The sequence below is a fragment of the Periophthalmus magnuspinnatus genome, chromosome 14 (assembly GCF_009829125.3).
Source record: "Periophthalmus magnuspinnatus isolate fPerMag1 chromosome 14, fPerMag1.2.pri, whole genome shotgun sequence".
Classification (NCBI taxonomy): domain Eukaryota; kingdom Metazoa; phylum Chordata; class Actinopteri; order Gobiiformes; family Gobiidae; genus Periophthalmus; species Periophthalmus magnuspinnatus.
This window is the reverse complement of record NC_047139.1, coordinates 10111329-10135197: the sequence shown is the minus strand read 5'-3', so window position 1 is coordinate 10135197 and position 23869 is coordinate 10111329. Positions and strand designations below refer to the sequence as shown.

Here is a 23869-nt window from a genome sequence, read left to right as displayed (position 1 = left end):
GTGTTTTGTTGGAGCCACAAAACCTAAACCTGTACTTGAATAATCCACGATAAATATGTTGCACAGAGAAACGCAGGTGCCTTATGCCCCACCTGAAAAGTTACACAGTGCCTCTTTAAGTCATTCAAACTTGTGTACATCTTGTGTTTTCCTTGTGTTAGCCTCGGTCTCCACACACCCATTGGCTCTGCGTGACTCTTCTGTTGGGACTTGTCACGAATGAAGTTTGAAGAAGACATTTTTTAAAGGTGAGGTTTTTGGAGCGGTTTACACAAGCTGCACGTGTGGGACTGTTAGCTTAGCACCGCTTTAGATGGTTTTGCACGTTTAAAGTATCTGTATCTGATTTTTACTGTCTTAAAACGTAAAAAAGAGTTCATTTTAAATGGTTTGCACAGATCCAAAGCATTCAGAGCACCCTAATTATTCATCTTGATGAGTTTATAAGTGCTTTTCACGAGTTCCATTGACCAAAGTGGAGTTTTGCCATGGCAGTAAAGCTAATAACACTTAGCATGCAAAACTGTGCGCTTTGTTATTGTCACATAATAAAATGCGTTCTAATTAGATGCAGACAGGACACAGCAGACATATTTTGACCTCAAGTGCTGCTTATATAATATGTTTGTACTGGGACGAGACACGTTTTGCTCAAATACACGGGAAAAATCCGGTACAGGACTTTTAAATGAGGTCGGAAAACAGGTGGAATGATAAAAATGAATCGTGCTCTAACCCATTTGAAACATGTGCCAGTCTGCAGAGGGTTTTTTTTTTTTTTTTTTTCCCATAGTGTTTTTGCAGCTCAAACACAGATACACCCACTCCTCCTCCAGCCTCTGACAGATTCTGAGTGACAGCTGGTTTTAACCAATCAAACTCTCACTTGAAGCAGATAGACTTTGAAATTGAACTTGTGAAATTAGATTTTTATTTATTTTGCACAGCTCTGAGTTTTCATTGGCAAAGTATAATCCATTTTGTCCCAGTACAGAACAGCTGTAAAAGCAGTGTCTCGAATACAGGAGAATAAAGATTACTCAGACATGCATGAATTACTCTAAATACGACTTTGAGAGGGTCAGTGAGAAGGAAACAAAGACAACATGGTTTTAAAAAGTTGATTTAGCAGAATATATCTTTCAAATGCATGACCCACACAGTGTTTCTTTGTGTTTATTGAAGTGTGTTTTTATCAAACCAGCCTCAGGTCGATACAGTATCTGTGCAATGACACCTGCAAGAGCTCGTATCTGCAACCAACACATCACAGAGATATGAGAGAGAGAGGGAGGAGGGAGAGGGAGGGAGGGGGAGGGAGAGAGAGAGGAGAAAGAGAGGAGAAAGAGAGAGAGGGGTGACACCTGCACGAGCTCGTATCTGCAACCAACACATCACAGAGATATGAGAGAGAGAGGGAGGAGGGAGAGGGAGAGAGGGGGAGGGAGAGAGAGAGAGGAGAAAGAGAGAGAGGGGTGACACCTGCAAGAGCTCGTATCTGCAACCAACACATCACAGAGATATGAGAGAGAGAGGGAGGAGGAAGAGGGAGAGAGGGGGAGGGAGAGAGAGGGGTGACACCTGCAAGAGCTCATATCTGCAATCAACACATCACAGAGATATGAGGAGAGAGAGGGAGGAGGAGGGGGAGAGAGAGAGAGAGGAGAGAGCGAGTGGGGAGAGAGGTAAAGAGGAGAGAGAGAGGGGTGACACTTGTGAGAGGCCATATCTGAACCAGCACCATCACAGAGATATGAGGAGAGAGGGGGGGAAAAAGAGAGGGAGAAAAGGAGGGAGAGGGGTGGGAAGAGGGTGAGAGAGCGAGAGTGAGTGACACCTATGAGAGTCCGTATCTGCAACCAGCACCATCACAGAGATATGAGGAGAAGAAGAAAGAGATATGACTATGGCACAGGAGAGGGTGAGGAGAGGGAAAAGGAGGGAAAGAGAGAGGAGGAGCAGAGGGGGATGCAAGGGGAGGGATGAGAACGAGGAGAGAAGAGGAGCGAAGGAAGAGAGGAGGAGTCGCAAGGGGACAAACGATGGGGGAAATATCATATCAAACAAGTGAAATATCTTTGACCTGACACTGCTCTGGATGTACATGGGCCTTTATGAAGCTTCTCTTCTTTGTGTTCATTCACTCAGGTGTAAGATACTTCTGTAGCTGCACCAGAAATCACACACCACAGTGATGGTGCACTGGTTAGGGGGAGTCATACCTTTTGAGTTTAGCCGAATGCTCCAAAACCACACAGCCTCTAAATAGATATTTCAGTGTGTCTTTTTCTTACAATATAGAGCTCAGGATTGTCACAAGTCATATTTCCTTTTTACTCTTTAAGCACATTTTAAACAGGTACTTTAATAGTTTTAATTAAGTAGATTTTTTCATGTGATTTTTACTTGAGTTTTTTCCCCCTCCAGTATCTGTACTTTTACTTAAGTAACAAAATGGAGTACTGCTACATACTAAGCTTTGCGTTCATTCAAATGTTTTGTGACTCTATAGGAGACAGATGCTTGGATGAGCAGTGAAACGTCTTCACTCTTACGAGATTTGTCCAGTTGACAGATTTAACTTCGTTGTTTGCTATGGATCAGACCTGGACGACTGAGGGTCTACACAGACGTAAGAGACAGATGTATTTACAGCGGTTTATCAGGTTGTTCCACTGAGCTTTACGATACTGTTTTGAATAATATCTCTTTAAGAGTTTTGCACCACTGCCACAAACATGGCAGATTTCCATGGAGTTGTCCAACTCTGGGTTAATAATTATTTAGAATTATCTCATTAATTATGTAGTCTTATTTTAGAGCTGATCATATTTAAGACCATGATTAGCGTTTAATTAGGCCTATGAAGTATGTACATTTAGAAATGCACACTACTTAAACTTGCATCTCGATCCACTAATGCTACTGTTAATAATGTGTGAATATCAGTAAAATGCACACATAGAATATAATAAAATGAAGTGTTGTTTGAACTCAAGGACAGACGAAGATAACACTATGCACACCCCTACACACACACACACACACACACACACACACACACACACACACACACACACACACACACACACACACACACACACACACTATAAACACTTTAAACACACAGGACTCAGGACTCTCATCTTATCCTTAACGTAGAGTCCGTAGCTCTATTGTTCACTTTACCTGTGTGAAACTCTTTAAGCCCTTCTGACTTTATGTTTCAGACTCTTGGTCCTCTTTGACGCTTACACCAGAGACGAACATTCAGGAAGCCAACTAATATTTTTGGTGTGTTTGGTGTAAAAAGCCCAATTCAAACCCTCCTTACGTTTAGGTGTAGAAGCCTGTACAAGGCTCCACCCACAATTCTCCATAAACATCCAAAAACATGTTACAAAACTGTATACATCACCTTGACAAAGCTGATGTGCAGTAGTTTCATTACCAGGATGGACGCCAATTGTGTTGTTATTGCTTTTGTTATTGTTATTATTGAAAGCAAAACTTATAAAACTATTGTCTCTTAATATGTTAATATGTTATTTTGGGCGAATATAGCATTTTTAAAACAATAAAAGGTAACATGGTGATCTAAATATGCTCTGGGATAGCAGTTAAGAAGTAAAACACACCCTCTTTAAACATTTCAATCAAGTAAATATGATCATCATGATTTCTGAAATGATTTTATCCTGTTTCCTTTCACAGGTTTTCTTTTACACTGAGGATGAGGAGCACTTTAAGGCCGTTCTGAGCGCACTACATAAATATTCTACTTCACCACAAACTGCTTTTAGTCAAAAATGTGAAATGATTTGATAAACATCCTCATATGTTTGGCCTAAACATGTGTGAGCTGGAGTACAGTGTGTTTCATAGAGCCACACCAGAGGAGGACTCATCAAACAGAGTAAATATGAAGTGACACTCTTTGCAAAGTCCATGTATGAATACTGAGCACAGACGACTGGCTTATCTAAGTTTGGACAAAATTGGTTGAATAAACATTGGTATAAGCATTATAACTGATGAAGATATAAATATATGATTTAGTTTGTATATCGACAGCAGAGGTATAGAGCCTTGAATAAGTTCTGTCATCAGAATGTTCAAAACTCCTGAACGGAGGCGAATGGAGGCAAAATGAAAACGACCATAGCACATTTTCAGTTATTAACGGGTCAGAATAGTAATAGAACAATTTTATTCAGTCAGCTGGACCAATACATTTTTTTGAGTGAAGATATTTCGCTGCTCATCCAAGTCACTTCTTCAGGTGTGGTCAGGTGTGGTCAGAGTGCTGCTGGACACTGCCTTATATCTGTCTGAAGGAGGAGCTAAAAACAATGAAACACTAAACTTTACAGTTTCTGTTTGTTACAGGTCTGACCTGCACTAAGTGTGAGATGTGCCTGATTCTTCTATGAATGATTCTTCTTCTTTCAAAAGATGGAACCAACCAGACAACCAGGTATGATACCCTCCACAGGAAAGTCCCAGAGTGCACCTTTAATCACACTCTCATGCGCGGAACACAAAAGACTGGTGCACTGTGCGTGAAATACAAATGTGTTTTTTTTTCTGCTTTATTCAAACAAACATATTTACGATGAACACAAGAATCACCTCATGGACTGTTTACATTTTAAGCATCAACATGGTACAAAACATGCGGGGCTACAGACAGCGCCCCCTGCAGACAGAAGCGCATTATGTACAACACCCGTCCCACTGGGTCAAATGACAGTGTCGATGAGAGCTGCATAGAGGATGGTAACAAAGGTTTATTTCAAAAACGAAAAACAAACTAAATCTTGACTCTTGGACGGTTTCATGTAAAGAGTTTATGGCAAATGTGCAGCGCGTGTGACCAGTTTTCCAGTAGCCCCCAAAGCCCAAACTTCACAAAAATTAAACAAATGTACAAAGAAAACGCGGCACGTGATGAGAACATGTCCCTCTGTGATTGGTCAGAATCCTCCTGGTCACGTGACACGGCCTTATTTACATCATAGACATACAGTAGGTTATGTACAATGTAACACGTCTTCATTAGAAATCCACGGCTGGTAAACGCATAAAACCCGCATATTCCACGTCTGTCTCTGTTGGTGGGAAAGTGACTAATCCAGTTTGGTGTGCGTGGCGCGTGTCCGCGTCAGGGGAGCGCGCGCCCGGTCAGCTGTTGTACTGGCACGCGTTGAGGCTCGTGCCCAGGCTCGTGCCCGGGCTCTGCAGGCCGCTGTAGCTGAACGGAGGATGCTGTTTGGACTTGAGTCTCAGCGTGGCCAGGCTCGAGTTGCACGTGTCCCTGTACACGCTGTAGGGAGACCCCGGGGGGCCGTACGGGCACGCGGATGACGTCATTGCGGAGTTGATGCCCGACGTGCCGATGCCGTTCAGGTTGCTGATATTGTTGAGTCCCGGCGCGGCCATGGCGGGCACCGCGGAGTGGCCCATGCCGGACGCCATAGTCATAGAGATGGAGTTGGGCGAGGCGGAGAACATGGACTGTGACGTCAGCGGGCTCATGGAGTTGAAGAAGGGGAAGTTCTTTGTGGAGAGCGGCGCGGGTGCGAGCCCCTTGTTGGTCCAGTTGTTGTAGGTGTAGGCGGGGTACATGTCGTCATAGGGCTGCACGAGGCCTCCGAACTGCGGCAGGTAGCTGTTTTTACACAGGTCCATCTGCTGGTTCCGCTCGCGCTTCCGCCATTTAGCGCGTCTGTTCTTGAACCACACCTGCACCAGAGACACACGCACTTAGCAAAAGCACATCACATCATTCAAAAAAATCCAAAACAGGTTTGTGGTTTAATCCTGCTTTTAAACTGATGGTTCTAGACAGAGTCTAAATAGAAATATAGCCTAATATCAAACCACTGCAGCACGTTTGTCAGTCATGGCAATTAAAGAGCTGTGTTTCCATTAACATACATGTTTTCATTTTGCCTATAACCACTGTGCGTAAAGTCATTTTTACGCGCAGCCTTTGGTCCGTTACGCACAGCATTAAGTGTTTAATAAACAGGACTTCACTGTCTCCAGATCTAATGTGTGATAATGTCGTGTTTAATTCTATCACTAACATGGATCTATCCCTCAGTCCTCCACATGTTGATGTGTTGTGAACTGTGTCAGACCAGAGTGCGTTTGTTCATATGAGACTTCAGAATCTCTCGCTTCCTGAGCTTTATTTAATCCCCACAAACGGAACATTCCTTAAGATTTGAAATTTGGTGTGCAAAAATGTTTATTTTGAACAACTGCTATATATACACACTATATATTATTTCTTTTGGTTTCTATAAACGTATAAAAGTGCGGTGAGCTACTGCCCCCATGTAATTTCCCTTGTGGATCAATAAAGTTTGTCTAAGTTTATCTCTAACCCCCGTCAGTTCTGATCTGAGTAAATGACGAACACGTATCACGGGACAACGAGGTCACATATTTGTATAAACATCGTGTAAAGTGACATAATTATGGTCTAAACTGCAGAACGAACGCCAAAAGCCAATCTCTTTGTTTTGTGTGAATGTATAGTTCATCCCAAAACAGAAAAAGGAATGTATGAGCTAAAAAATATAGAATTTATTATATAGGCTATGCGCTGGAAAAAGAAAAACAGTGAAATATCTCTTAATACCTGCAAGTCAAAACTACTCCAAAAAGATAAACATTGCACAACTTTCTCCAAATACACACACACACACACACACACACACCCACACACACACACACACACACGCACACACACATTTTAACATTTAGTATGGGCCTCTAAAGCACTGTTGTTACAAGGCCGCTCAGTCCGGAGATTTGAGCACGTGCATGAGGCCCTTGCGTGGGGCTCGTGCGTGGGGCTCGTGCGTGGGGCTCGTGCGTGAGGCCCGTGACACGTGAGACGCGTCTGGAGCAGAGCAGGCGCCAGATGCTGAAAGCTAAAACCCGCCGCGATTGTCTGGTTAACTCCGCGACACATTTACGCAAAGCCGAGTCTCCACGCGCTCACGTCTCGTGTTCGTCCGGACTCATCGCGCTAAGAGCTCTGCGGTAACCTACATCCGGGGACCTACAGAAAGTTGAAATGCTGAGGAATATTATGAACTATAATCCTGTGCAGTCCTGCGCTCGTTTGGTCCTGGGTTAGTTCTCATTTAGTCTAGTTCTAGTTTAGACCTGCGGATTTTGTCCTGGGTTAATTTTTAGTTTTGTTCCGTTTTCCCTCTTAATATCCGATTTAGTCCCAGTTTGGACCTGGTTTAGAGTGTGTTTTGTCTTGGTTTAATCTAGATTTGGCCTGGTTTAGTCCCGGTTAAGATTTTGTCCTGGTATTGACCTGCTTAATCCTGGTAAAAATTTTGTTTCCGCTCTGGATTATACCTGGTTTAGTTCGATTTTTATAGTGAAGTTCTGGTTTAGTCCTGGTTTAGACCTTGTTCAGACCTGCTTTAGACATTTACATAATTATCATAATAATTACTGCGCATGTGTCAAAGGCAGTCGTGTATTTTAGAGTGCGTTCATAATTGCGGACCAGATTACACTACCGCGCTAAACTCGGACTAAACCTGGACTAGACCAGAACCAAACCAGGTCTACATCAGGACTAAACTGGCCTCAAACCAGGACCAGTGTGAGCGCTGCTGTTGCCCTTAATCATTTCTAATGATTGTCAGAGTCTCATTGGTCCTTGTGTTCCCAGTGCGTGGTGCGTCAGTCTGCGCGCGCTCCATCACTGTCCAAAAACAAACAGGTTTTACGCACGGCCTTGTAGTTAGGATCTCGTAACATGGAGCCTTGTAAATGGTGACGAATGACTGACAGCGGGGATGTTTCTGACATGTCTCTCTCTGTTTCTCTCAAAGAGGCTTTTCAAAATTGAATCCTGCTCTCTACTTAATGAAAATGTTATGCGCTACGGTCCAAAAGTACAAAAGATCTGCCTCTGAGCTGGAGACTGCGGTCGCCTACTGCTCCTGACAGGTTTACTTTCATTTGAACCATCCTGCAGAGACACTGGAGGATGGTTCAAATGAAAAGGACGAATTTCTCTGTGCTGTGCCAATTAAGCCATGTACGTACAGCTGTGCCAAAATGTTCGAAATTGTATTTATTTTGTGTCAGATTTTGGTACGTCACCTTTACTCCTACTACTCCTTTTTTGTTTTTTTTGTTTTTTTTATAATTAGCATCTGATCTTGACCCTTCAGATGTTAATGTATACTTATTATATTTATGTTTAGACTGTTAAATATGTTTGATGTTTGAAAAATGCAGTCCTTGTGTTGGCATTATTATTTTGCTGTATTTTTATAGCGTGCCTCTTTCCTGTTGGGTTTTGCAAATGAACCACATCGTGACAAAAACATGGGCCAGAAAATTCATCCATTCCCCTGCGTCGATGTGAATGAACTCGGTGTATTTATGATCTTACCCGGACTCGTGCTTCGGTGAGGTTGGTCCACACTGCGATCTCCTCGCGCGTGCTCATGTCCGGGTAACGGTTCCGCTGAAACGTGGCCTCGAGCTCCTGAAGCTGCTGGCTCGTGAAGTGCGTCCTCTGCCGCCGCTGCTTCTTCTTTTTCGGGTCGTCTGCGCCACCGTCATCTGCGCGGAGCTCCACACTGCGCTCCTTATCTGCTAAAAAAACCAAAACAGCACAAGGAAAATCAATAAACGCGCGTAATTCATATTTTTGTAAGTGACCATGAGTTACATAATAATGGTAAGACCTGTCTATAAGAAAATAAAACCAACATGGAAAACACAAGCTCTCCTACACCTTATATAAAGATTCATAAACGTGAACAAGCACATTAAATTATAAGTACAACACTTAAAAACGTAAAACTATAATTAGATTTACAAGAAGACACAAAACATGAACCCAACACAAAGATTTCAAAGATTTAAAATTACAAAAGCTGTGAATAAAATGATAGGCCTGTGGATGAAAGGATTTAGATGCGTGGATAATTATAACGTTTAAAATGCGCGTATAAAACCTATACAAAAGATCAAATAAAATAATAAAAAATAATATTAAAGACCGAACCAAATTGACATGTAATGATGACTTTATTACACTTTACACAGACGAGATTTCTTTGGAAAACTGAGCTATTTTAGACTTCAAATGTGAGATGTGTTTTTACGCAGGAGAGACTCGAATAATTGTGTCACGAGTGTGTTTTAAAGCTTTTTTTTTTTATTTTATTAACTTGAAATGTGGATACAATTGTGACACGAAACGCCAACCATGCCCACACATACCCACTATAAATCTGTAAATATCAAACACAACGGGAAAGTGTTAGAGATCAGCTTAAATAATGATAAGTGTAAACACAATATCACAACCTACCGCTTTTTATTGTTTTATATTTTTTCTCTTGTACATCTGACTGGTAAGACAACAGGATATTATTATTAAAGTAGCTTACACAGCACAATCTTGAAAATCCAGACACACGAGGCCCTAAGAATAAAATGTAAAGCCTGATTCACGCGCCACTGTTCCCACGGACACGAACAACTGCTCGCGCCACAGCCTTTGTTTATTTGGAAATAGTTGGAGCCAAAAAAAGAGGATTAGACATACCTCAATACTTCATTTGTTGTTTTTAACTTCACATTTTTATTCGTCAAAATATGCCACATTTTCCATTATTTAAATTCGTAAGTTGCACATTTTACGCACATTTTACGCACATTTTACGCACACACACAAAATGATTTATAATTTATTTTAAAGCCTTGCAAAATTTATTATTATTAATATATATTTTTTATATATTTTTTTCCAAGTTATGACTGTTATGACTATTCATTTTCGAAGGAGCATGCGCATTATTTATTTGCAATGTTCCACAGTATGGCATTAAACTTATGTATGCCCGTGGAGACTAACTGGCCACGCCACCAGACCAAGTCACAAATCAGATCCGTGGAGAGGCGAATCCAAACCAAGCACTTTTTTCAACACCTGCAACTGAACCAACGCAAGAGATATGTTTAATGCCATACTGCGGAACATTCCAGGCAAAGCAGTAACACGTCCATGGAGACAAACAAGCGGTAGAAAAGTCACATGGTGCAGCTTTACCCATTATTGCTGTTGGTTAAATGGCGTTTCTTTCCCTTGGAGTCGTTTGGCCGGTGATAAATAAATGTCCTCGTTGTGGCATTTCCCAAAAACTCAAGGCTCGCGGCTCAAACACGTCTCCGCTGATGATTCCCCGCGCACATTCGCCCACAGACGTGTCCGTGCGTCCTGATAAAAAACGCTCTCTGTGTTTTTTATCTGCGCATCTCGCTCGTTCACGGCCCCGCCTCGTTAACTCAAGGGTCAGCACGTGCAAAGGTTAATCCCGCGCGAGAATCCTCCCATGGATGTTTGCCAAAAATAAAACCGACTCCAAACTACAATCTACAATCAGCGCTTTGCAAATACACCCGGTTAAACTCCGCTCTAGTGTTTATTTTCAGATGAAAGATTATGAGCAGAGGATGTGTTTAAGAAATAAACACATGTTAAAGGTAATTATTTAAAACAGTGACAAGGACAAGCAGCGAATCACCGGGAATTGACATAAACCAATAGCTATTTGACATGGCCCCGTCTCCTTTACGCACGACAGACGCATGAGGCTCATATGAGGCACAGCTGCACTGGTGGGAAAAGTAGCAAATGTGAACTCGAATAAAAGTACAGTTATACAGCTAAAATACTCAACAAATACTGTACTGTGTAATTACGCGTAAAATATACTTCTCAGAAATACTACTCGCACTAGTTACTACCGCAATTTTAGAGGAATTTTTGTACAAAACTTTTAAAACCAAATGTTGTTGTTTGAAACCACATATCCTCTGAACTCCGGCCAATCAAAACAGGCGATACTGTGCAGAGATTGGGACTTGTACTGTGCTCCATGATTTTAAAAACAAAGCAAGTACAAATATAATATATATGTTTCAAAATCTACAAATAGAACGAATACCCGAAAATTCTCCTCGCTTACAAAATGGAGTATTTGTAATTCGTTACTCTCCAGCTCTGCACACGGCCCTTGAGTGATTGTTTCTCCGCTTAAACCTTATAAACGTGTCTCCCGCGACCCTGCGCTTTTAGCTGGAGTATTTATAGCGTCTTTAATGCACTCTCTGACGGGGGGCCAAGCGCGCGCTCTGCTTCTCCACGTCGTCTCGCGCATTTTTCCCTGACAGAGCCGAGCCTGCAGCCAGGGACTGTTTGCTCCGCTCTGTAAACACGAGAAAGAGCAAATGCGTGCGTGAGACAAAGCGAGACCCGACGTAAGATTTACTGCCACAAGTGTTTGAAAGTCTCGACTTGTGCAAAGCGAAATGACGCACTGCTGAAAGACGTAAGTTAACGTAAAACGAGAAATAAACTGTACAAAGCGTCAGTTTAAACAAATGGATTTAGAGGATCATACATAACCGCTATAAACGTGCGTAAAAGTGGTAAACGTGTCAGTTACGTGCGGAAAAGAACTCATTAAGCACTACATTAATAACTATGTATTGGTCCAATCGTTTACAATGTTATAAAAGTTTGATTAACGACAATGACGATATTCACGAGAAATATGTGTTTGATTGACACGTTTCTTCTATTAACTTAATCTTAACCCTATTATGTGCAAGACTAAAGGAATATATATATATATATATATATATATATATATATATATATATATATATATATATATATATATATATATATATATATATATATATATATAAGCTGGAAATACACAACACGAATATTAACGTACAGTGCGTAAGTACAAATAACGCAAAACAAAATTAAAAAAATATAATTATATATGTTAAATTGAGCACGACATTAAAAAAAAAAAATAAAACATTAATATGTGGAAACATAATGAAGTTTCTTGTATTATGATTTCAAAATCATTGTTGTTTAATCAATAAAAATAATGGACACTTTTTGGCTCAAAAATAGGAGACAGCCATGAATAATCTACATAAATATTGCACATTAGTCCTGCAGAGTTAAAGGTGAATGTCATCAGTGTAAAATGTCCCGTGATAAAGCTCAGAGTAATATGACAATATGACATTGGGCCTCTGTTATGAATGAGGCGCGTAATGGACTTTTTAACATCAACTTCATCACGTGCGCGCGCTTTATATTTTTTAGCAAACAGTGATATCCAGAAGTAGTAAAACTATTGTCCCTGTGGTAAACCTGTATAATACATGTTTGTTTTGAGTTGGTTTGTTAATCTGTAACGATAACAAATATATGGAACTATCCTCAAGAAAAACAAACAAAAAATAATAATAAAAAATAAAACAATAAAATAAAACAACGTAAATGTGTTTCAAATTTGGTGCAAAAATACACAAATTTCCCACGCGCATTTGAATATATTTCGCCTTTGTCTGTTTGTCTTTCAGGTTCAAATTATTTTAGTCAAAGCTGTGCGTAAAGCGGTAACTGTCAAATAAATCACTGTATTTTACGCTGACAAATAATAGTCTGTGCTGTGTTGGTGCACGTTATGAACTTATAATGAGATATTTGACAATTTACGCAACGTTTTGGGATCGGTGTATTTTTGGTGCTGCAGATTTGTGAATTGGGCTGAGAGTGTTTTTTTTTTCCCCTCGAGTTTCCGGATTCCAACTTTAGGCACACACGCCTGAGGAGACAAAGCGCCATTATTCCGACACGTTTAGACGTTTGTTTATTGAATGAACACACCTACCTCCATTAGGTTCATTTGAGTGTTTTTGGTGTTTAATATGAATTACAAAAAAGTGAATTGGCAACGCATTAAGTCACATTTACAATCACGGAATCGACTGCACGTTTTGTAGTTTATTTCTCGCTACGTGCTGTGATAATTGTCTAACTATAAGAGATATTTATGCGTAAAATTGTGCGCCCTTTTAGTCCACTATTCCTGTGTGTGCGTTTTGAAGCTGTGTGATCTTAATTCATGTCTTGTCCGTGTACCTTGCAGCTCTGTGTCCGAGGACTCGCTGCTGGAGTGCTCCACGGTCTCGCGCCGGTTGTTTCCGCTCCGTCCCAGGTGAAAGTGCCCCATGTCCCGGGCGTGTGAGAGCTGTGGCTGCGGCTGCGGAGGGGGAGGCTGCGAAGGCGGCGGAGGAGCGGCGGAGGAGGCTACTCGGTCCAAATTCATCCCTCCACCAAGCGAAGGGTAAGTGCAAAAGAGCGGAAAAAACTCAAAGTCCCGAGACGCGGCGAAATCATCCGGGTTCCCCAAGAAATCACCACAAAAATCAGGCGTCTACTCCGTGAAAATGAAAAGAACAAGTCGTCTCCGTGTCTGTGTGGAAGCGCGTCCGCTGTGTGTGTGTGCGTGTGTCCGCCGCGGGAGAAGCCTCAGTCCGCAGTGCGCTAAAAGACACTCCGCTCCTCACTGCCTATGCCTACGCCCCGCCCACCGCAGAGTCACCGAACAGCAAAACGAACGGCCCAAGAAGAACGAGACTCAACCCGAGACGTCAAAGCGCGCAGGACTCGCAGCTCCGCCACGAGAGAGATGGCACAAGGCCAAACCCCAGTTTCAGACGCTGGACAAGAAATGAGCTCCAATTTACTTGTAAAACTGTTGTCCAAAGGGTTTGATTGTGAGGTCTAACCGTGCGTAATTGGCACAAGGAGCGCCCTGTCTGGTAAATGCGCTATGGAAAAGTGTAAAAATGTAAAAACAAAAACACAACGTTATATAAAAATGGCCGTTAGAAGGGCGCGTTCTTTATGTTACTCTCTATGGAAAACTAAACTCATCCAGAATATGTGGCCGCAGGATTTGACTATAGCTGCACCAAAACGCACCTAACTGCTGTGCGTAAAAGTTGATTTGAATGTTGGTCCGTGCGTCTTCGCCTGGTTTTCGTTTCTTGTCTCCAACGAGTATTAGCCCAAAGGAAGACATTTTCATAGCCTGCCCAAATATATAGATTTTAAGCAAAAACATAAAAATGGTTTGAAATGAGGATTTAGGGGATTTTTTTTTTTTCACATTGATGCCACTCCGTTTTGACTTGTGCTGAGTTCTGCAGATGCCAATGTGAGATGAGGCACAGACACTACAAATTAAAGTTTTCCACCCAAAAAGACCCGACAAAAGACTTTTTTGACAGTTACTTTGAGCCTAATCCGTGAACTGTTTGAAATAATATGCAACAAATCTCGCCCTTGTGTTTGTGCGTATTCCGCTTAATTAAACCCAGCTTCCCTTAACCCGAACTTTAATCTACGCTTTGAACACGCGATTCTCTGTGAACCTTTAGTCCTAGGAGCTGGACTCACGGCTGAAAAGCGGCGGTCTGCGCAGGCTCCGAAAGGCCAATTTATTTAGGGATTTTGGAGAGGTTTATCCGGATAACATCTTTGGCCTTGGAGCCTAAGAGCGCACGGACCTCTTCAAGTGCTCTTTCCTTTACGGGCAAACTCACATGTATAGACCAGCTTCTACTTATGCACGAGGACAATGTTTCAGGAATTTAACTTATTACAAACTTGGATTTTTAATTCACGTATTTGGTAAAGGTTTTATACTTCGGAGTTGTGTGTGTTTATGCTTGTGTTTTCCAGAACAGTTGGCCTGCATTTCTTTTCAAACAGCCAAGCAATTAATTATAAAAGCAGCGATTTGCACAAGATACAGTAGTTTATTTGTAATATTTTGGATGAATCAGACTCAAAAACACGGTGCGCGCTTCTGTCGTTGGAGCCCTTTTCCCCATTGAGATAAATGGCTCTTTTTGAGGCAGAATGAACCCGCGGACCTTTGGCTTTCATAGATCACACGGAGAAAATGCGGTTGCTCTGTTTTGACATGTGCTCTGCTTTTGAGTGTCTCTACGTTTAACTCATTATATTCGCTACTTCACTGTTCGACAAAAGAAATCTGCTAAATCAAGATGTTTGGACGCACTGTCAAATCTGGTGTCAACGTGGTTTACGCGCGTCGTCTCTAGTTTAGCTACTTGCAGTTTTATTTCTGCAAGTGAATGAGCTCAGGCAATGAAATAAGATACAGACATGGAAAAAAATAGGACATAAATACCATTTGTAGATTTTAAAAGTGAAAACATAAAATAGTTTCGTGCGCATAATTCATCTGTCTTAAACTGATAACTCATTCAAAAATATTCAGATGAAATATACCAAAGGAAAACACATATTTCTCTGGTTTTACGCACGACGCATCCGTGCGCTCTGTGCCGCCATGCCCAGGTGCCTTGAATTGGCTGAACCTAAATAAACACGAGTTTGCCTGAGAGCTGCTGTTGTTGCTACTGTTGCCTTTAAAATAAAAACTGAGCACAAAGAGCGCGCTTTGATCCAGGCGCGCGCACGACACTCTCACTGTGACAAATGAAGGAACTGATAACATGCACGCGCTCTGTCAATTCAACGGACCGTGTAGAAACCGCAGTGAGAGGGAACAGAAAGGGTTACATGAGTGTTTTGTGTGTTCCTAAATAAAAGAACACATCGGTTGGAGTATCAAATTCTTAAAGGGCCAAATTAAAGTAGCTATAGATCGAATAGTTTAAAGTTTATCAGTATATGACGCAATAATTAATTAGACCGTGGTTAACCAGATCAGATCATTCAATACACGGCTGTTACCAGGAAAATCCGCCATGTCTCTGGAAGTAAAAGATCCATTAGATTAAAAAAAACAAAACAACCAGATAAACCGCGGGGTCACTGCTGGTAAATATATCTGTCACTCTACAGAATCAGAAAACATTTGAATGAAGGCAAAGTTTAGTATTTATCATCTTCAAATCTCAAATCCGTCTTGGTTTAACTTTATGCTCACTGGAAATTCTTCTGGGTGTGAGGTCACATTCCCGAGCTCTTTACAGGCTACACTTTCAGTCATTTAATTTGTCATAAACGTGTCTTTTTCTCGGGTAAACCAAATCAAATATGCGCACGCACAAAAACCAAATATGTGCCATTGTTTGAAGCGGTTGGATCTGGCGAGCTACTTGAGGGAAACTAGAACGTCAAATGTTGCATAACTTGTTGCAGATAAAAAAAAAAAATAAAATAAAATAGAAAAATGTACTTTGTTTCAAGCCAAAGTCGTGTATTAATAATATTCTCCTATGATTGCGCGTGTTTGTGTGTGTGACCCCGGGTGAATGCGCATTGTCTGTCCGAGCTCTGCCTCTCCAGTTTGACACATTTCAGGTTAATCCGCGCTGTTGTTGTGTCTGGGCCGCTCCCTCTGCGCGGATTACGCACGTCGGCTCCTTTACGCCGCTTTGGGTGGGATTGTGACAGGGACGGTGGCGCCAGGCAGACTCCCCGGCTCTCGGCGCTCGGCTCTGGGCCTGAAACGGGATCAGAGGCGCTGAATCCCCCCGGAGGCCCTTCTTAAAGAGGACCCTCAGAAAACACTTGTGTAGGTCCGTTTCACACGCGGCGGAAAAAAAAAAGTGCCCACCTCCGCTGCTGCGCGAGGACAGACGCTACTCGGGTTTGATGATTGAGACATTTTAATAACACATTTTAATGAATTTACCAAGATGAGAGGAAAATAATTGACTATGCGAATATGAAATGTTAAATGGACGTTGCAAAAAAGTGGTTGTGATTTCAAACAGTCAGTGGAATTAATAAATACATGGGATTTTATCTATACTCTTCAATATTTATGGTCCTTTACTATTAACCGAACACTTTATAAACAAAATGCAGCGAACGTGCTCAATATATGAACAGATTTGGAGTTGAATATTAAAAAAAGAAAAGAAAAAAGTATATTTTCTAACTCTAAGAAGATTTGCAGAAGTGAGCGGTGTCTAAGGGTCTGAAAGTCCAAAACAACATCAAGGTCTATTTGAAAACTCATATATTTTTGACACTAATTGATTTTACGCAAATGCTACGTTCATGTGGGCCACTGAAACATCTGCTGTAATCACTCAGTTGAAAATTGGCTAAAACTTCATAATTGAGACAGAAATTCCATTGCTCCTTCGGTTCCGCTGCTCAGAAGCGCTTTCACTCTAAATATTTGAACCGCAACCGTGCTCCAACAGTGAAGTGGCTCGAGCCAAACTTTTATTTTCTAAACAAAACCTCTTTCTTAAAACTGAACCGAGTGCCTCCCACGTGGCCTCCGGATGTGCGCTGTTAAAGATCTTATTAGGCCTATAGCTGCATGTCGCTCTATAGAAACGTGGCCTATAAAGGTCACCGTGCGTCATGCGTAAAAGTCATGGTCCAAGTTCACGGAAATTGGGAAATGCCTCTAAAGCCACAGTATGTAACTTTCTTTTTTTGGCCAAAAACATAGACTAAAATAAAAGCATGTTTGTTTGTTTTTTTTGTTGTTTTTTTTTAAAATCATGTTTACTTCACTGAAAAACATCTGTCCTCACTGTGAGCGAGCTTGCATCTCCGCAAACCTGACTCTTATTTGGTCTAGATGAGGGCCTCTTCCTGTTTGGCTCCATGGAAATGTTGTTCCTTTCGCTTTAATATTCCACATTATACCAAAAAAAAAAAAAAAAAAAAAAAACAACACCAAAAAAAACCCCAAAAACTATCACCATGGAGAATGTTCTGATGTATGGTTTTAATTTTCTGTTTCTATGGCGGAAGAACACAACCACATCAGCTCTTCTCCTTCTTCATAAATATTCTGTTTAAATATGAGGAGTGCCACACAGACCCATTCAGAAAACATGTTTGAGTTTTCAGTAAAATAATGGACATCATTTGTTAGACATTTTCCCCACTCTCAACCCCATCCTAAACGCTTTTCTTCCATCAAATCCAAAGTGACGTCTTATTTTCACTAAGCATCTGATTATTTCCTGATATTTTGATTTGATTAAACATTGAAAGCTGAGGATAAGCAGAGAGACTAGAGGAGCTGCTCACAAATGGGACCGGTGAGTGGTGTTGATGCAGAGCAGCCACACAGCAGGGCTAAAAGACTCTTCTTTGTGGCGTATTTTTATAAGGCTAAAACATTGATTACACAAAACAGGTAAACATTAAACTTTAGCATGACCAAAGTATATTTTATAAATATAAATGTATAACTTTATAAAAGAGACCTGTAACATTTAATAACACAAATATTACAACTTTTTTTTTTTTTTTTTTTTTTTTTTTTTATTCTAGTATTTTTAGAGACAAATAAAATCCAAGGACTAAACCAGGACTGAAACAGGATCAAAGGAGATCTAAAGGAGGACTAAAGGAGGACTAAAAGAGGAGTAAGGAGGACTGAACCAGGACTGAACCATGACTGGCCCAGAGCAAACAGATGGAGAAGGATCATAGACTGAGCCAGGACTGAACCGTGACTAAACCAAGGACTGAAACAGGACCAAGGTCTGAACCAGGGACTAAACTACAGGACTAAGGACTGAAACAGGACTAAACCAGGCCCTAACCAGGACCGGCCCAGAAAACAAACAGGACCAGGGACTAAGACAGAACTGAATCTGGACCACTGAACCCAGACTGGTCCAGAGCAAACAACTGGAACCATCTCTAACAAGGTTTAATGAGAAAACAGCACTAAACCAGGTCTAAATAAGGACTGAAATGGGGTTGAAACAGACTAAACCAGGACTAAACCAGGACTACACCAGGACTACACCAGGACTACATCAGGACTACAACAGGACTAAAGCTGGACTAAACCAAGATTAAACCAGGACTGAACTAGGATTAAACCAGGGCTAAACTAGAACTAAACCAGGACTAAAGCTGGACTAAACCAAGACTAAACCAGGACTAAATTAGGACAAAACCAGGACAAAACCAGAACTAAACCAAGCTTAAACTCAGACTGAAAAGTCATAGAAAAAGAATAGCTAGGCTAATGAACCAGGTCTAAAGAAGGACTAAACAGGGATTAAACCAGGACTAAAACAGGACTGAAACAGGATTAAACCAGGACTAAATCGAGACTCAACCAGAACTAATCCAATGCTGACCAAAGCCCAACTCCAGACTAAACCAGTAAACCAGGACTAAACAGAGACTAAACTGCTAATCAGATGTATTATAGACTGGAGGAGGAGGAGAAGAGGGACAGGACTGAAACCGGAGACTACGGAAACCCGAGAGGGACACACAGGAGGTGTTGCCGTGGCGATGGGCCGCTCTGACCCGATAAAACAAGCCAAAGGACAAAGGAGCCAAGCACTTAGAGATGAGAGTGCAAATTAAGCATTGACCTTCGGAGGAGCCATCACGGAGCACAAATACGGGAGCGCGTTAGGAAGTGATTATGAGGTGATTCTTAATAAATCCTGAACATTTTGAGCTCTGGGAATTCAAGTTACCTTTTTATTGTCCCATTGATAAAATGTGGTGTGATGTTGATAATTTTAAGTAGTTTTGGAGACTTTCTGAAACAAAAACCTTTGCTCTTCTTCACTTGTGGTTCAAGGACTAAACCAAGGCTAAACCAGAGACTAGAGAGGAGGACTAAACAGGGGGCAATAAACCAGGACCATGCAGGACTAAAACATGCAGGGGTTGGACCAAGTAGTAAACCAGGACTAAACCAGGGGCTGAAAAGGAGCAAAAAACTCAGACCATGCCAGGACTAAACCATAGGGGCTGAACCAGGACTAAACCGAGACTAAACCAGGACTAAACCAGGACTAAACTGAGACTAAACCAGGACTAAACCAAGACTAAATCAAAACTAAACCAGGACTAAACCAGGACTAAATTAAGACTAAACCAAGACTAAACCAGGACTAAACCAGGACTAAATCAAGACTAAACCAAGACTAAACCAGGACTAAACCAAGACTAAACCAAGACTAAACCAAGACTAAACCAAGACTAAACCAGGACTAAACCAAGACTAAATCAAGACTAAACCAAGACTAAACCAGGACTAAACCAAGACTAAACCAAGACTAAACCAAGACTAAACCAGGACTAAACCAAGACTAAACCAGGACTAAACCAAGACTAAACCAGGACTAAACATGGATTAAACCAGGACTAAACCAGGACTAAACATGGATTAAACATGGACTAAACCAGGACTAAACCAGGACTAAACCAGAACTAAAGCAGGACTAGACCAGGACTAAACCAAGACTAAACCAAGACTAAACCAGGACTAAACCAAGACTAAACCAGGACTAAACCAAGACTAAATCAAGACTAAACCAAGACTAAACCAGGACTAAACCAAGACTAAACCAGGACTAAACCAAGACTAAACCAGGACTAAACATGGATTAAACCAGGACTAAACCAGGACTAAACATGGATTAAACATGGACTAAACCAGGACTAAACCAGGACTAAACCAGAACTAAAGCAGGACTAGACCAGGACTAAACCAAGACTAAACCAAGACTAAACCAGGACTAAACCAAGACTAAACCAGGACTAAACCAGGACTAAACCAAGACTAAACCAAGACTAAACCAGGACTAAACCAAGACTAAACCAGGACTAAACCAAGACTAAATAAAGACTAAACCAGGACTAAACCAGGACTAAACCAGGACTAAACCAGGACTAAACCAGGACTAAACCAGGACTAAACCAGGACTAAACCAGGGACTAATCCATGCAAACCTGAAACTAAACCATGGATAAATCCAGGGCTAAGATTGGACAAGATTAATAAAGAGATATCACGTAACATCAACCTTAAATATCAGGTTGAATATTTAAGTTTTTGTTTTGTTTTTGTTTTTTTGCTTTTCAGATATTAAAAACACTTTCAGCTGCAACAACCCATTAACTTCCTCGCAGAATTCTATGTCATAACGCATAAAGGCTCTTCTCGCTTCAAAATGATGTGGTATCACAAAAAAATAATCCTCTCCTTTCACACACCTTGTTTTGAAGCTGAGGTTTTGTTTAGGAACTGTCCAATTATTTTTGACTGCTTTTCTTCAATAACAGCATCTGGACACTGTATTTTTGTTCTTTGGGAACAGGACCAGATCATTGAAATACGCAGACAGAGTTTGATTGGCCGGGCGCATCTGTCTCCGCATAAAACCCGCTCTACCCCCCATATATTTTAAACTCTGTATTTAAGAATCCTGAGTGACTTCTTCCTTCACAATAATTGGATGTAATGAGCGCGTTCACAGCTGTTCTTGGCATGACATTTCCACTAAACCAAAGAAAAAAAAAAAAAAAAGCGCTCTTTCAATACGGAACATTGTGGAGCAACTTTTACGCACGGCTCGTTCTGGTCCCAAATCGGCTCCAGACCTCAAAAACATGTTGCCTTGCTGCCTTTAGTTTACAATCGTGCACTGTAGTTTTCTCCAAACATAAATCTCTCTTAATGAATCAACCCACGAGCGCGCGCACTGACCGAGCAGCGCCAGCACGTGCCCGCGCTCGCCATTTGCATCTCGTTATCCCGCGCGATCCGCAGCTTCGTTAATGACCTCATATCTCACACTTCTCACACGCAGGCTGGCCCCATAAAAGTGTGCCCGCGTGCGCGCTAACGGGGCAGGCATTGAGGCAGTGCACGCGAGTTACGTCATGTCTGCGTGGCGTAAAGAAAAAACAAAACAAAAACGGGGAAAAAGGGACCAAAAGAGGAGCGCGTGCGTGCGTCTCTCACCTGAATCCACGCATGACAGCACGCTCTTGGACAGATTCAGCTCCATCCCAGACGCCTGCAACACAAAAATATGAACATAAATATTCAACAAAATTAAAAGTTTCATTTTTATTTAATAATAAGGGAGGTATATTATTATTATTATTATTATTATTATTATTATTATTATTATTATTATTATTATTATTATTATTATTATTATATTTTATTTATTTATTTATTTTTTATAAAGGAGAGAGGTGTTTCAACTGCCGAAGAAGTGAGGAAGGTGACATATTCAAGTTTGTAAAATTTTTAAAAATATAAAAATAAAAAACAAACACAAACAAAAGTTATTTATTTATGTAATATTGTGTAGAACATGGTTAAGATTTATTTTATTTTTTTTTCAAAATAGAATTTAATATAAGTAAAATATATAGAAAAAAGAAAGAAAATAATAAAATGCATTTCAGTTCAATATTAGCTGCTTTTCGTTATATTTTTCGTGTTTGTGCGCAACGGCACGTTTTCTCAGTGGTCATTGTAAATGCTGGATGTAATGTATAGGATTCTGATTTTTTTTGTTATATTGTGACCTATCGAGTCTGTTATTGAAGTAATTATTGATCATTTACCTTGTGCATGTCGCCAGCGAGTGATTAGTGCATTTTAATAGACAGTAGTTTTTGTAATTGCAATGTCGATATAACATTTATTTTGTTTTTGGCTGCGATTAAAATAAACGCTTTTCTGTGTTAGGATTTGAAGTATTTTTGCTTCATTTGTGACATAATGAAAGAGACTGTCTGTGCGTACCTGGGCTTTTTTGGTCCAATTCTGAACACATTTTATTCCTGATCTGGAGTTAATTTGCTCCTTTGGTTCTTCTTTACTCCTGGTCTAGTTAAGGTTTAGTTTCTGGTTTAGTTCAAGGTTTGATGTGGTGAATGTACCAAAGTGAACGCACCCTGAGACAAATTAGTTTATTTTAAAAATAAAAATAAAAATGTGACACAGTGATTTTTGCTGCTCATTGACAATTTCCATGTTTCCATGTGTGATGTCTGGAGAACAGTTATGTATTTTCACTCTTTGGCGTCAGTCTTACAATACCATGTTACATTTTTATATATGTTTAAGTTCGCACTTAAATGAAAAGGTTCTATTTTGCAATGTTAACATATTATTAATACAGTTTGAAGGCTTGATAAAAATGAATACTTTAATGCATATCACACACGTGCGTCACCGATGCCAAACCTGATGCTTCTCTGATGCTATGAACGGGAAAAATTACATTATTTTTGTGTTTATTTCTACAAACCATACAACGTTTATTCATTCAATTTGAGAATGCGTCACTTTGTATTTTTGTGTTATTCAGTCTCCTGGGCACCTTTACGCACGCGTCTCCAAACAAAGGCTGAACCTCCGGGCTCCACTCACCGGTTCGTCCCGCGAAAGTGACCGAAATTCTCGTTAAAACTTCAGGCTGAGTCCATCCAGCTTCGTCCGCGGTGTCGTTAAAATCCAATCCGACTTCCAGCTCTGCGTAAACCCGCTCGGAGCGTCCAAAGCTGCGTGCGTCACCCCAGCGCGGCTCTGTCACGCCGTGTTTCTTTCGCATCTGGAGCTGAGGAGACGTGCTTTTCTCGTGCGTCGTGACGTCAGTACCCCCCACGCGACCCCCTCCGTCCACACCACCGCGGATTTGGTCCTGATCCTGATCAATAACCAGTATTTATCATCAGCACGAGGCAATGATAGATCACAAGAAGAGCGCAAACGGCAGCATTACGCACACGCCTGCCACTCATGGAAATCAATCCCGCTGTATTTCTTCAATATGTTTTGTACCTGTTATCTCCCAACATTAACTTGTGCAGTTATTATGTTATTTACATTTTATTTATAATTTCTATTCACATTTGGATGACACAGTTAGCCTACTTACATCCTATGGCGCACACAAACTACCATCACTACAATGTGCATCTTATTGCGCTAAACTGCGTGAAAATGCTCCTTGAAAATGCAACTCACGAACTGTACCTAATATTTTTCCAAACATAATAGCTCATCGGATTTATAACGGTCTCGCTTTGAATCACAAACAGTAAACGGCCTGTGTCCTGCCTTGTTGTAGTCACATGGATTAGTTAAATCGGATTTATTTTTAATCTTGGAACTGCCCACATAATGAATTACTTTACTGTAGATACTTTAGGCTTAGAAGTGTT

The 23869-nt window shown here is 40.9% G+C and overlaps 1 protein-coding gene across 4 annotated transcripts; it reads right to left on the bottom strand.

Annotated features, from left to right (window-relative positions):
• Positions 1-4565: 4565 nt before the first annotated feature.
• pitx1 (paired-like homeodomain 1) lies at positions 4566-23225 on the bottom strand. Of its 4 annotated transcripts, XM_055226945.1 has the most exons (4): positions 23076-23225; positions 21648-21702; positions 8444-8646; positions 4566-5745 (listed from the first exon to the last, which is right to left on the bottom strand). In XM_055226945.1, exons 2-4 carry the CDS (start codon positions 21691-21693, stop codon positions 5185-5187), a joined length of 810 nt encoding a protein of 269 aa, XP_055082920.1. In that variant the 5' UTR covers positions 21694-21702; positions 23076-23225; the 3' UTR covers positions 4566-5184. The 4 variants fall into 4 exon arrangements, with proteins under 4 accessions (XP_055082920.1, XP_055082919.1, XP_033834898.1 ...); XM_055226944.1 differs by lacking the exons at positions 21648-21702; positions 23076-23225 and adding an exon at positions 13022-13423 and having other exon boundaries at positions 8444-8649; XM_033979007.2 differs by lacking the exons at positions 21648-21702; positions 23076-23225 and adding an exon at positions 13022-13409 and having other exon boundaries at positions 4567-5745.
• Between the last annotated feature and the right edge of the window lie 644 nt (positions 23226-23869).

Coding starts and splice junctions, on each gene's coding strand:
- pitx1 (XM_055226944.1), bottom strand. CDS start 13,208: ATGAATTTGGACCGAGTAGCCTCCTCCGCCGCTCCTCCGCCGCCTTCG. Junction 8,650..13,021: donor CTCGGACACAGAGCTGCAAG/GTACACGGACAA, acceptor TGGTTTTTTTAG/CAGATAAGGAGCGCAGTGTG. Junction 5,746..8,443: donor TCACCGAAGCACGAGTCCGG/GTAAGATCATAA, acceptor TCTCTGGTGCAG/GTGTGGTTCAAGAACAGACG.